We start from the raw sequence: 14,266 nt of genomic DNA, 5'->3' as shown, positions 1-14,266 counted from the left end.
GGAATTAAATACAATTACATAAAAGATTAATGTAAAGTTTTGAAGTTACCATTTTAGCACTGTATTTCATAAATGCTCCGTTAGAACTTCTTTAAAGTGATTTCCACTAAAATTTAAGATGTCATATCACCTATAAAGTTTCCATTTTTGAGAAATTAGGTTTTTGCATGACAGTATATACCTTCTATTTTTAGTTTTATGTACAATCATAACATAAACTATCCAGATTTAAACTAGATCAAATAGACAGGAGTATATATTTAGATGTTTTTTCATTATATGTCAAGTATTTTATAACCAACAATGTAATAAATATAATATAATATTATAATATATCATAGCTGTCCAGTGAAAAACATTGATTGGAAGTTATTGTAAAGTAAGAGTTTATTCCAAGTCATTTAGAGCTATTGGTCCATTCATCCAAATTATTTACACAGTGTACAGAGCAGCTACAGTGAGAAAACTAAAAACAGACAAAATGGAGATGGACATGGTTTTCATTGGAGTCACTCCTACCTAGCTGATCCACCTTGTAGGTGTAAAGTCAGAGACAGGAGCTCTCTGATCTGTTGCTGCACAGCTTGTTTGTGCTGGTCATCCTCTAGTCCTTCATCAGTGCTCAGAGGACGCTGCTGCCCACAGGATACTGAAAGGATATTTCTGGTTGGAGGACGGTTCTCAGTCCAGCAGTGATGCTGAGGTGTTTAAGCACTCCAGCAGCACCGCTGTACCTGATCCACTCATACCACCAGCACAACACACACTACTAGCACACTCACCACCACCATGTCAGTCAGTGTCACTGCAGTGCTGAGAATGACCCACTATCCAAAAACTACCTGCTCAGTGGTGGTCAGTCCTGTGGGGTCCTGACCACTGAAGAACAAACAGGGTGAAATGAGGCTAACTAACAGAGTATGTAGAGAAACAGATGGATACAATCTGTAATTATAGACCTACAAAGTGATCTGCTGGATCTGCTGAATCTGCTAGTCATTTTATGCTCTTCAGCAAAACATGATGTTAAACCTCATTTGGTTTTCTCAGTCTGTCTAGGGGTCACTTCTCTGCCCATTAGACAGTGGATGTGAGAGATGTCTTACTGTGTGTAGGTGTGTGTGTGTATGTATGTATGTGTGTGTGTGCGAAGCCTGAAGTAGGCCAGCAGGGTATCTCTGGGGACATGGTGCAGCCGTGGCTCTCCTACCTCTCCTATCTTCCTCTACGTGTTCCTCCCATCCTCCTCCTCCCCTCTTTTCCTCCAGCCCTCCCCTGACCTGCGTGCTCCCACGTCCTTCGCTAATAGACACACACACACACACACACACACACACACACACATACACATGCGCATGAGCACACATACACACACTGTGCTGCCCCACATGATAGAGGAAGTTTGTGCATTGCCAGTGGTTGTATTTTTAACTCTGACACACTCACATGTTCTCACTTGCTCTCGCTAGCTCTCTCCCTCTCTCTCTCTCTCTCTCTCTCTCTCTCTGTCCTGCTTGCTCTCTCTCGTCTGCTAGCTCTTTCATTCTCCAGGCAGTTAACGGTACAGCAGCAGTTGTTCTTCCTGAGCAGAAGCTTTTTACTGATTGGCTGAAAGACATATCTCTAGTCTGACCTGCCTTCTCTCTCCCTCTCTCTCTCTCCCCCTCTCTCTCTCTCTCTCTCTCTCTCTCGCTCTCTCGCGTGAGCAGGAGGGAGGGTTCACCTCTAAAGCAGCCCGTCAAAACTCCTAAGTGCAGCCCGGTGCACAAGAGCGATCAGAAGCAACCGGAGCCTAAAGATCAGCCTCCTGACTCCAGCGTGGTCAGCCCCGACCATGCTGACGGACACTCTGCGAACGGGGTGCTAGCCCAGATGGACAGGGACAGCAAACAGAGCACAGAAGACCAGCCGCTACTGAACGGAGATTTGGGGGAGCAGAGTGTGGACGGGGACCTAGATCTGTCTCACAGTCTGCACGAGACGACCGAGAAAGAGAACGAGGCCAGGAGAGAGGAGACTGAGAATGAGGCCAGCAGGGAAGATAAGAGCATGGAACACAAGGTGAGTGTGTGTGTGTGTGTGTGTGTGTGTGGGTGTCTTACATCTTTGTGTCAGCAATTATACAGTACGTGGGTTATCAAAGGGCATCAGATCAATAAGCCTGAACTGTGGCGAGGCACGGCATGAGGCCTGATGAAGTCAGTGTGAGACACAAGCTTGAGCGGCTTATTGCTTTTATTAAAGAGCATTTATTTATTATTATTGATATTAATAGCATTAATAATAGCTTTTCTGTCAAACAGTGTAACAGGTAACTGTGGAGGTGGACGTACCAGTCTAACATTGGTATTTTGAGACCTGGCTGCTGATGTGCGGTAGTTAATAGTTTCAAACAAGGCTCAGCCAATCAGATTTTAGAAGCAGAACTAATTCTTTTCGTTGCCCGACTGTATTTATCTATTTTTACTATAGCATGTGCACTATATGGACAAAAGTATTGGGACTCATGTGCATTCTTCCACTGCTACACAGCTGTTGCTGGGGGGCTTTATACCCCTCTAGCCCACACCTGGCATTAGGCAGCATGGTGCCAATAGGTTCATGCTCATCTGCTTCAGAGAGTCCTATTCTATTGGCAGCTTTTCTTAACAGTGACTAGACAAGCTGTGTGTGAGCATCTAGACATATAGTGTACGTCTGTGTATGGGGGGATGTCTCAGGGTCTCTAGGTTCATTTTCAGGTTCACCAGTTCACTGGTTGCCTGCCCACCATTGCCAGCATCTGCTTAACTGAAGCTCTTACAGCTCAGACCTACTTTATTTTTACAGAGTAGGCTGGAGCTTTAGTTTAGGAGTCTAACTATAAATCTTCTATTAACTATTGATATTCTAACTATTACTAACTGTTATTAATATTAATAATATAATAATTATAATTATAATATATAATTAATATGATATATTATTATTACTAAGCATATCAGTGATTATATTAGAACACTTGAGCACAACATTGGACTTAAGTGCTGTTAAGGTGACTTTATACCGTTTATTAGTTATTTGTGGTTTGTGGTTTGACCAGAGGAAGATGGGTCAGCCCTTAGTTGTCTTGGTTTCCTCCCAGGGTTTCTTCCTCCAGCTTTGAGGGAGTTTTTATTTAGCACTGTCAGATATAGCTTGTTTAACTTGCCGGATTGTCCCCTTTGGCTTCTGGTCCTATGGTTTATTTGTTCTATTTATTTTTTGCCTTTTTCAGGTTGTAAAAATTACCATTGGCTTGGCTCGTTTGCTGGAGACCACAGTGTATTAAAATCATTTTAGCCTTTGGTCGGGGCAAACAGATATTTGACACCTCCTGCCCACAGCAGCTATGTGCTGTGCCTGTGATAACTGTAGAGCCTCAGTCAGAAACCCTCAGTCATCTCTTTCTTAAGAGCAGCTCGTTTTCCTCTCTGGGGACAAAGCATGGCTCAAAGCAATTTAAAGTGCTTTACATACAGTAAATAAAAGCAAAATATCAACAGCATTACAACACATGAGCACTGAATAATATATACAGTAGAATAACAGACACATTAAGAATAATGCATAGTCCTTTCCAGCACCCTAAATGAAGAAGATTACCACCAAAGAGGCCTTAATCACCTAATGGGATATTAATATTAACCTCTAAGAGAGCTGACTAAAGCTAAAATAACTAGTAAAGCTATACTGCAGTTATTTCCAGGACCCTGAATGAGGAAGTTCACATAAGGTTCATGTGTTTCACTGCATGATTGGCAGCCATAACTAGATTATACTTTGAAGTAATGCGAAGAAAGGTACAAATGCTTGGGATGACCATGCCCCATATAACCCATGTGCCCATGTGTGGTTAACCCAACTGGGAACCAACTGGGAGCCAGAAAGCTTTGACCACAGGCTACCTTGGCCCCATGTATGGATGCCCACCAGGGTCAGTGATGGGACCAGGAGGAGTTAAATATGGGCCCCATTCAAGTTGTATAATGCACATGGGGCCTAGATAGAATCCAGGTGAGATTAAGGTGGGCTGTAACAATGGGGCCCATTTGGGAAGCCCGACTGGGTCCCAGTAACAACGCATGTTCAAACCCACTCAGAGGCCATGCCCATGTGGAACTCACCAAAGCCCACATTCCACCCATGTAAATCCCATAAGTTGTGAGGTGGGGTCTTAATGAGCATCAGTGAACCTTGGGTGTCTATGACCCTGTCGCTGTTCCACCAGTTGTCCTTCCTTGGAGCACTTTTGGGAGGACTGTTCACTTGCTGCCTAATATATACACCCCTTGACAAGTTATTTACTACACCTGGTCGGTGGGTTTAATGTTATGGTTTGATTGGTGTAGAAGAATTGTTTTTGTTCTAATTTTTAAGAACCTTTTGGAACCGTGCAAATAAAAAGACTGGTAATACGTTACATATGCAATATATGTAGCCATCAAACCGATCATTTCACTGTAAGAAAGAAGAGGAAGCTCAGAACTGCTGTCTCAAATTAGCATGGCACACATGCCTCAGCTCTGGAAGTTGGCACCTTAGCTAATGAATGTGATTTGGCCGAACAGCGGGATCGAGAGTTGTGTGGAGGTCATCTCAATGTTTGATGTGCAGAGCTCCTGCTGAGAACTTCATTAATTTAGATTTTTGTTTAGCACTGGGGGGATGGAGTGTTGCAGGATTAGCAGGCCTACAGCAGAAGCGTATAAAGATCTTCTTCAAGCTTAGACCACGGCTGCAGAAAAACAATCAAGAGCAGTCAAGCCCATAGCCATGCAGTCTTTACCCACGTTAGTGAAAGAACGGGTGATTCTGAAGAGCTCACTGAACTCCAGCGTGGTTCTGTATGTAATAGGAGATACCGCTGCACCAACAACAACAAGTCAGCTGGTGAAATTTCCTCCCTCCTAGATCTTCCTCCATCAGCTGTGAGTGGTGTTATTATTGAACAGTGGAAGAGTTTAGGAGGAACAGCTCACAGAGAGCAGCTCAGTGTCCACCGAGTGTCTGTCAGACCACGTAAAGTTACAGAGCGGGGTCAGGGCCGAGTGCTGAGCTCAGAGCAGAGTGCAGAAAAGCCTCCAACTGACTCAATAACTGCAGCAGAGCTCCAGACCTGCTGCTGCTGTTAGAGCGGAGAGCAAAGAGGGACCAGCTCCATATTAATGCCTATGGGTTTAGAATGGGATGTCATAAAAGCTCCTGTAGGAATAATGTGTAGATGTCCCAATTCTTTGTCCATATAGTGTATATCGTCGCTGTCACAGCTGGCAGTGGCAGCACTGTCATGATGAATGGACCAATAGAAATGCACCAAAATGAGTTGACTTGACGTCTTTTCTGTCTGTGAAATTGCCATTTTGGAGATACAAGTTTTTTGATATACCTGTCCTAAAGCTCATTTTATTTCCCTAAACAAACATAAATCCATATTACATATGCATATTATTAATACGTGTATAACAACACTGCCTTTGCTGTGGTAGACTGGGTTTGATTCCCCAGCCAGGCAAGCACACCACTCTACACCCATTAGAGTGTATCCTGTATATCGTACCTGTTGCCTGAGCAGTAAGGCTTCAGAATGTGATGATTGGGTTCAATAAATGTATGACTACAATACACATTAATCAAGGATCTGCACTTTTTTGAGGGGCAAATGTGGCCTAAAGGTTAGAGAAGCACTTGCTATTATAATCCACTGCCAAGGATGGTTAAATGGGGAGGTCAGTAAATGAATAATAGAATTAATATGAATCTTTGGACAAGCCTCCAAGCACTACATTCTTCAGCCTGTGTAACAGGATTGAAGTGTAAGCCACTCTGGATAAGATCCTGAGCCAAATGCTGTAAATGTAAATCATTATCGGTTTATTACCCTTTTTTTTCTCTGTATCTACTTTTCTGTCTATTTCTATCAACACGAGTCCCTCCTTTATTGTCTTTACTCATTTCCCCTCTCCCACCCTCTCATTTCCTGACCACTCAGGCCTCCTCATGCCAGTACATTGACAGTAAATCACCCTTGTGCCAAAAGGTGGACGCATGATTTTGGAAGCTGAGTAGACTGCATGTGTGTGTGTGTGTGTGTGTGTGTGTGTGTGTGTGTGTGTGTGTGTGTGTGTGTTCTACTGTATGTAGGGATCTGGGGGAGAGGTTAAAGGTCATGCTGTGTGTCTCTGGTGATGGCTTGAGATGGGATGCTTAAAGTGCTGACACTCAGAGCACCACTGTGCTTTGTCTTTCTGCTGCAGGAATTTCCCTTTACAGGCCTCTACTGGCACAATGGGCCTGTATGTGTGTGCATGTGAGTGTGAGTGTGTGTGAGTGTGAGTATATAGGATGTAAGATCCACTGAAATAAAGCCTGGTGGTTACCAACACGTACATACTACTCACAGCTGTACACTCAGTACCCAGTAAGTGTGTGTGTGTGTGTGTGTGTGGGGGGAACAGGGGTGTAAGGGGTTTACAAGCATTTATTTAAGGCTGTGCTCAGACCACTAGTGAGTGAGACATAGGCATCAGTGGCAGGAAAAACCCCGGACAGGAACCAAGACTCAAAAAGGGGAACCCTGCCTCCTCTGGTCAACAGAGGTTGGGGGAATGGCTATAGAAAGCTTGGCTAGTCATATATCATACTAGGCAAGGTCATGTCTTTAGTTCCCAGGACAGTTTCCAGGTGCAACATTCCACATGAGACAGCAGCAGATAATCCAGATGATAATAATAATATTAAATACAACAAATAACAAAACACTGTACACCAGACTATAGAACTCTATACATTAGACTATACAACCACTAAGCACAGGTTAGAGACTAGACAGAACACAGTGGATGGGGTGGGGGAATATTGTTGTAGGTGCAGTTCCAATGTACTACACCTCAATGTTTTGTACAAATCCTTCCATAAAAATGTAACATAACCTGCAAGCTACATGTAATCTGAAGTGCCAGCTGGATTTCCCTCCATGTTGACTGTTGCAGTATTGCCAGTCTTATCTCATACAACCTACCTGCCGCAGATGTCTTTTGTAGGAGCATAATAAGGAGTATCCTATGGGTCTAAGTCCTGATTATTTTTTGCTGTTCAGGAAACCAATGAGCAGAAGCTTTACAAGATCGCCAGTGAGCTCCTGCAGACCGAGAAGGCCTATGTCGCCCGACTCAACTTGTTAGACCAGGTAAGAGTTGTTTTAGGTTCGTCTGCTTTTACGCAATCACTATGTAGCTATTTGTTAGAGGAGGATACAAATGGGCTTCTTGGGTAACCTTAAAATATGGACAACTACTAAAATTACCTTCCAAGGTCGGTAAATGTCTCACATGTATACAAACCCCCCCCCCCCCCCCTCCTTCCTTGGCCTTGGTGTGCAGGTGTTCTGCGCCAAGCTGATGGAGGAGGCAGGAAAAGGCACGTTCCCTGTGGATGTGGTGAAGAACATCTTCTCGAATATCTCCTCCATCAATGCCTTTCACAGCCAGTTCCTCCTACCAGACCTGGAGAAGCGCATGGGAGAATGGTAAGGAATCCAGCTTAGCTTAGCTTTTCCTTTTAGCTGAGAAGTAATTCGTTAAATTGCTGAACGTCCTGCATTGTGGTTCAACAGTGTCTTGTACCGATCTTCTCAGGGAGTCGACACCTCGCATTGGCGACATCCTACAGAAGCTCACCCCTTTTCTGAAGATGTATGCAGAGTATGTGAGGAACTTCGATAAAGCCATGGAGCTGCTGAAACAGTGGACGGATCGCTCACCTCAGTTCAAAGCCACCATTCAGGAGATACAGGTGAGTCGGTTGCAGTGGTGTTTGATGAAGTCAGTATTAAATATGGAAGATATAACATAGGCAACTGATTGTGGAAATTAGGCTTTATTGGTGAAGTGTGTTTACACATGCAAGATCTTTGGCTGTGCTATAGCTCACCACACACAGTGATCCACACCTGATTACCACCCAGAACTGTTAAATACTAAAAGTAATTAAAGTAATTTATTGAATATTCAGTTATTAAAGCCAAGTGTTTAATATTTATTCATTTTTTATGCATATCCTTTTTTAGAATGTGATACACACACACATATATATATATATTAACCAAATTAAATAATATATATATGTAATTAATATATAATTACATAAAAAGAAATCTGATGCATATTTTCTGCTTCTTGATGGATTATTATGCTTGCCCCTGCATGCCCCAGAAATAATCCATACAAATTTCTAAGTATGAAATTACTTAAGTAAAATTTTAAAGGCATCTCAGAGTAAATGGGCTTTAAAAATGTTGTATTCTATATGTTTTAGAATGTTTTAAAACCTGCTGTAATTGATAAATTCTGCCTGTATCAAATATTATACAAAATAAAAGTCTTACATGCAAAGTTATTATTTTTTTCAATTGGTCAGAAGGTCGAATTAGCACTCCAGTTTTAAATAATGAGATTTCTTTAGCTATCATTTCATGGTTCAGGCTTGAAAGGATTGAACAACATTATGCAAGATTTTACTTTAATCTTTATTTTACTTTAATCAAAATAATTCCATTTGAATACTTATATTTTTACTCAATTACATCTTCAAAAGAAAAGTAATTGTATTATACTCTATAACTATATTTTCATTTTAAACTGAATATAACGTACCTGTCACACTTGCTCACCAGCAAGTTGTATAAACCCGAATGCTGCTGGTGAACACGGGTCACTAGTCAGGTGTTCATGGTTTCCTCTCGTCCCGTTGTGTCCTGAGTTCAGAAGCAGGAGGTCTGTGGGAGTCTGACCCTGCAGCACCACATGCTGGAGCCTGTGCAGAGAGTGCCTAGATACGAGATGCTCCTCAAAGACTACCTGAAGAAGCTCCCTCAGGACCACATGGACCGCAGAGACGCAGAAAGTGAGTCCTCCTCAGGAGACAGTCCAAACTGTTGAAAAGAAACATCAACAGTGAAATGACATATCCTCATTATTTCTTTTAGAGTCTTTGGAAATTATTGCCATGGCAGCCACCCATTCCAACACCGCCATTCGCAAATCTGTAAGTGCACTCACTCACTCACTCACTCTCTCTCAGCTAACTAACTAATATCATGAACCCATGATAAAGTACATCTCTCTGCCTGACTGCTGTGATCACCCTTCATACCTGCGTTGTTTCTCACAGGAGAACTTGAAGAAATTGCTGGAGATCTATGAGATGCTGGGGGAAGAAGAGGATATTGTGAATGCCTCCAATGAGTTCATCAAGGAGGGCCACATTCTGAAACTGGCAGCCAGGAACACTTCAGCCATGGACAGATATCTCTTTCTGGTGAGCTTAAGGATCTCTTTTATGGTTTTCTACACCAGGAATCTGTGTAACATTTAGACTCCAGTGATACGAGAGTGGGTTAGCTATTAGTTAAATAGCAATAAATAGTAATATCAGCAGTGTGAAGCTTTATTAACTGGTGTTTCTGTAGCTTCTATGTGTTTTATTATGGATCCTACCAGACCAAACATCCCACCAATGATAAATTCATGAAGTAGATGCTAGTGATGTTCCTATAAACTCATTCAACTCATTAAAATGTGCATCTAGAATATTTGGGCTGTGGTAACTAAGGTTTGGAACTGGACACCTCTTCTATTGAATGCATTTTGCTACTTTAGGCTGCACCCATTGCTGTCACAGATGTGCAAATGCACACACACACAGCTTGACTAGTGCCTGTAGAGAAGTACTGCCGCTAGAATAGGACTCTCAGGAGCACATATACACATACACCTTTTGGCTACCTAATGCCAGGCGTGGGCTAGAGGGGTATAAAGGCCCCATACATTCTGAGGCTCTCAGAAAGAAAGAAAGATGTAGATGCAGATGAGTTTGTTTTTTTGTTTTTTTTGTGAATTTTTTTTGTGAATTTTTAAGACTGATATGAATCTCTTTTTTGTTGTTCCCAGTTTAACAACATGCTGCTGTACTGCGTTCCCAAGTTCAGCCTGGTGGGACAGAAGTTCACAGTCCGCACACGAATCGGCATAGATGGCATGAAGGTGACGGAGACGTATAATGAGGATTACCCTCATACATTCCAGGTGTCCGGCAAGGAGCGCACGCTGGAGCTGCAGGCCAGGTTAGGCTCACTTTTAGCATTGTTTAAGTTACTACCATCTAACTACACACTCTTTAAAAATAACAGTGCTTTAAATGGTTCTTTGAGCGACGCCATAGAAGAAGCACTATTGGTTCCATAAAGAACTTTGTAATAGAGATCGGTGAGTGTGGGGAAACTTCTCATACATAGCACCCCCTAGCACTAGCAATGCTCCCGACACCCTAGGAGGGTGATGACTTAACACGTCTCCTCTGAAACATGTGACCTCTTTTCAAACTTCCACCAATTCAGAATTGCCGGGCAGCCAACACGCTCTGACAAAAGCGCCGGGTCCTCAGATCCAACGCACGAGCTAACACACTGCTGATACACAGATGCCTGTGCAAGTGACCAGCATCGCTTTTAGAGTGATGAAGGGAGAGAGCGCCACCCCAGAGAGAGCTCGACCAATTGTGTGCTCTCTTAGACTCCAGGTGCTGATGACAAAGCCTCGGGATTCAAGCTCACAAAGCTCTGGGCCAAAGTGGCAGCACATTAGACTGCTGAGCCATTCGGAGCTCTCTAAACATGGTTCTTTATGGAACCAGTAGTGGTTCTTGTAAGGCAGAGATCATTTCCATAAAATGACCCCAACTTTGTCTCTCTCCTGTGTTTTCTCCAGCTCTGAGCAAGATAAAGAGGGCTGGATAAAGGTAAATGAGCAGCTGAGCTCTGCACCATTTGTAATGTCTCAGAATCGAGATTTAAGGGTTCAGTTATTTAAGGAGACTTTATTGTCATTGGCATCACATGTGATGTCCATCTCTGACCCCCTGCATTGCATGCTTTTTTTAGGCATTCCAGGAAACGATTGAGATCTTTCACCAAAAGAACGAGACGTTTAAAACAGCATCTAAAGAGGTAGAGGAAGTATCGGTGAGTATTTCTGTGTCTACAGGAAAATCTGTATTAAAGCCGGTTCCTTGGCCGCACATTAGCCCTGATTAGTGATACAATGGTTGAGCTCTTACTGGTGATTGATTCTGTGTGTGCATGTGTGTTTGACTCTCAGATATCAGAGCTGGGGAAGCGTGCCCCACGCTGGATTCGGGATAATGAGGTGACCATGTGTATGAAGTGTAGAGAACCCTTCAACGCCCTCACACGCAGAAGACATCACTGTCGAGCTTGTGGTTATGTAAGTTTATTCTCATATTGAGGAGGAGTTAACCCTTAGAATTACACCAGATACACTGTATGGACAAAAGTATTGGGACACATACAAATGACATCTACAGGAGCTTTTATGACATCCCATTCTAAACCCATTGGCATTAATATGGAGCCGGTCCCCCTTTGCAGCTCTAACAGCAGCAGGTCTGGAGACTTCTCTGCACTCTGCTCTGAGCTCAGCACTCGGCCCTGACCCCGCTCTGTAACTTTACGTGATCTGACAGACACTCGGTGGACACTGAGCTGCTCTCTGTGAGCTGTTCCTCCTAAACTCTTCCACTGTTCAATAATAACACCACTCACAGCTGATGGAGGAAGATCTAGGAGGGAGGAAATTTCACTAGCTGACTTGTTGTTGGTGCAGCGGTGTCTCCTATTACATACAGAACCACGCTGGAGTTCAGTGAGCTCTTCAGAACCTCCCATTCTCTCACTAATGTGTGGAAAGACAGACTGCATGGCTAGGGGCTTGATTTTATACACCTGTGGCAATGAGACCAAATAGAACCGAATGCCCGAATACTTTTGTCCATATAGTGTGTATATTATTATGTATTAGGAATTTGTCTTGGTGTTTGCTCACAGAATGCTACAAACCATACAACTTACTTACATACAATATATACACTGATGAGCCATAACATTAAAACCAGGCAGACAAGTGAAGAACTGATTATCTGGTCACAGTGGCACCTGTTAAGGAGGATGTATTAGGTAGCAAGTGAACAGTCAGCTCTTGAAGGCGATGTGTTGGGAGCGAGGCGAAATGGGCAAGCATAAGACGCTTTGACAAGGGACAAATTGTGACGGCTAGATGACTGGGTCAAAACATCTCAAAAACATCAGGCAGGTCTTTTGGGGTGTTCCCGGTATGCAGTGGTCAGTGCCTACCAAACGTGCTCCAAGAAAGGACAACCAGTGAGAGGCTGATGCACTCTTTTCTGTTTGTTCCTCAGGTGGTCTGCTGGAAGTGCTCAGACAATAAGGCTTCTCTAGAATATGATGGGAACAAGATGAACAAGGTGTGTCGAGACTGCTACTCCATCCTAACTGGCCATTCAGAGAGCGAGGAGAAGGAAGGCAAGAAAAAAGGCATTCTGGAGGTGAGTGTATGGATGAATATCACGAAACGAACACAACCTGGGTGGGTGTGCACACTACCAGTCAGAAGTTTTAGAACACCCCCATTTTTTGGTTGGTAGTAGTCCACTGGCAGAGCTGCATGGCCCAGCCAAGCCTGCTTTTCTTGTTATCATAGCAATGACCAAGCCAAGCCAAGCTGTTGACTCTTCCTGTATCAGATCGTCTCAGTTTTCTCCAGTTTTTAATGGTGTAGGTGGTCGCTTTATCTGCAATGTCTCTAAGGGACAGAGCTCCACTTTTAAGAGTTTGAATGGTCTAGCTGTGTTTCTTTCTCAATTGTCTTTTTTCTTGACATTGTGAGATCAGTCTGAACGTGCAGTGTTGTGCAAATGCTGCAGTAGAGAGTGCAGGTTTTGTTTATTGTAAAATGTTTGCATCAGTTTTTAAGCTTAATGTGCTTCTATTGCTACAGAGCAGCTGTAAGTTAATTAATTAATTAATTACGTACTCCCTTAAAAGACCCTTTAAAATATTTTTCAGTTTTTAGCTCTGACACTTTACTTCTTACCTTTGTACCATTTGAGGTCACTAGACTTTGTACCGTTTCAGGTTATTCCCTACACTAAAGTGCTTAAAAGTCAATAAAAGGATTCTAAAATTGGGGTATTCTATCTAAAAGCTACATGAGTATTTAATTATGGAGAACCGTTCTGCTGAAAGAGCTGAAGCTGTATTTGCCTTTCTGCCTGTATGGATGTGCCTTGAGCACACTCAACCTAAAAAGTCAGGGACAGTAAAGCTCAGTTCTGAAGGCCCTGTGGGACTGACAGAGAGCTGCTTATGTGGGATCACATGGGTGGAACATGGTCTTTAAGTGGGTTTGTACATAGGTTTTTACTGGGACTCAGTTGGGCCTTCCCAAGCGTAACAGCCCACCTTAATTTCACATGGGTCCCAAAGACAAAACGTTCTGGTTTCTGGTCACTTTAGGAAATGGGTTCAGTAGAAGATAAATCCGACAGATGTTACAGAATAACAGTGGATTAATGCTTTGTCCCTCATCTAAAGTGTTAATTTGTGTATTACTAAAATTCTCACACCCCAAACTGTCTGTACTGCTCTCGGTTCCCCTCCACTTCACTTTCGGTTCAGGGTTTCTCTGTTATCTCAGAGTACGTGTTAGAACATGCCTTTCATCTCTTTCAAAACATTCTGTATTTTTATCTAACCCGCTCTTTCTCTTTTTCCCCCTCAGATTGAGGCAGCACAGTTCTCAGGCAGTAGTATAATGTGCGGCTTCCTGCAGTACTGTGAGAAGAATAGGCCCTGGCAGAAAGTCTGGTGTGTCATCCCTCAGAAAGAAGCTTTAGTGCTCTACCTGTATGGAGCACCACAGGTGAGTGCATTACCTCCATCATCTACAAAGGCTGTTCTGCACACTCTCCTGCCCATTGCATCACTGAGTGCTTTGAGGTGCTGGACCTTTTAGTTTATATTCTATATAAAAAACATAAACACAGTTCTCAATTCTATAAATTGTGGATAGTAAAATGTGTGACTTTCTGTGTGTGTCTGATACCTACTGCAACACCTCCTTATTCATTTGTGGTTTGTTTCCACATCGACAAACAGTTATACCTGTACATCAACCTGTAAAACATCAAGAAATTTATAATAAAACAAATACAAAGTAAAAAACAGGGCTGATAAAGCGTTGAGGTAGATATTGTGACTAAAAGTAGTGTAAAGGGAAATCTACATTATATGTTTTATTAAATACCTGAAATAATGAGAACCATGTAAAACAATGTTTTGGTGTCTAGTCTAAAACTGGAATTATATATTTTT

At 42.7% G+C, this 14,266-nt stretch overlaps 1 protein-coding gene across 6 annotated transcripts in view; it reads left to right on the top strand.

The window, feature by feature from the left end:
- fgd4a (FYVE, RhoGEF and PH domain containing 4a) overlaps window positions 1–14,266 on the top strand; it is a 72,928-nt gene that overhangs the window by 55,144 nt on the left and 3,518 nt on the right. For 5 of the 6 annotated variants that reach the window (XM_072695907.1, XM_072695909.1, XM_072695912.1 and 2 more), the window contains 13 exons: window positions 1,710–2,061; window positions 7,118–7,207; window positions 7,401–7,546; window positions 7,656–7,812; window positions 8,784–8,922; window positions 9,005–9,063; window positions 9,190–9,336; window positions 9,969–10,141; window positions 10,785–10,815; window positions 10,958–11,038; window positions 11,175–11,300; window positions 12,292–12,438; window positions 13,674–13,814. In XM_072695907.1, the coding sequence (XP_072552008.1) occupies window positions 1,710–2,061; window positions 7,118–7,207; window positions 7,401–7,546; window positions 7,656–7,812; window positions 8,784–8,922; window positions 9,005–9,063; window positions 9,190–9,336; window positions 9,969–10,141; window positions 10,785–10,815; window positions 10,958–11,038; window positions 11,175–11,300; window positions 12,292–12,438; window positions 13,674–13,814 (1,789 nt within the window). Of the gene's footprint in view, window positions 1–1,709; window positions 2,062–7,117; window positions 7,208–7,400; window positions 7,547–7,655; window positions 7,813–8,778; window positions 8,923–9,004; window positions 9,064–9,189; window positions 9,337–9,968; window positions 10,142–10,784; window positions 10,816–10,957; window positions 11,039–11,174; window positions 11,301–12,291; window positions 12,439–13,673; window positions 13,815–14,266 lie in introns of those variants that run through there. The other variant, XM_072695913.1, reaches the window with a different exon arrangement.

Source organism: Salminus brasiliensis, chromosome 13 (assembly GCF_030463535.1).
Source record: "Salminus brasiliensis chromosome 13, fSalBra1.hap2, whole genome shotgun sequence".
Classification (NCBI taxonomy): Eukaryota; Metazoa; Chordata; class Actinopteri; order Characiformes; family Bryconidae; genus Salminus; species Salminus brasiliensis.
This window is presented reverse-complemented; position numbering and strand designations above follow the sequence as displayed.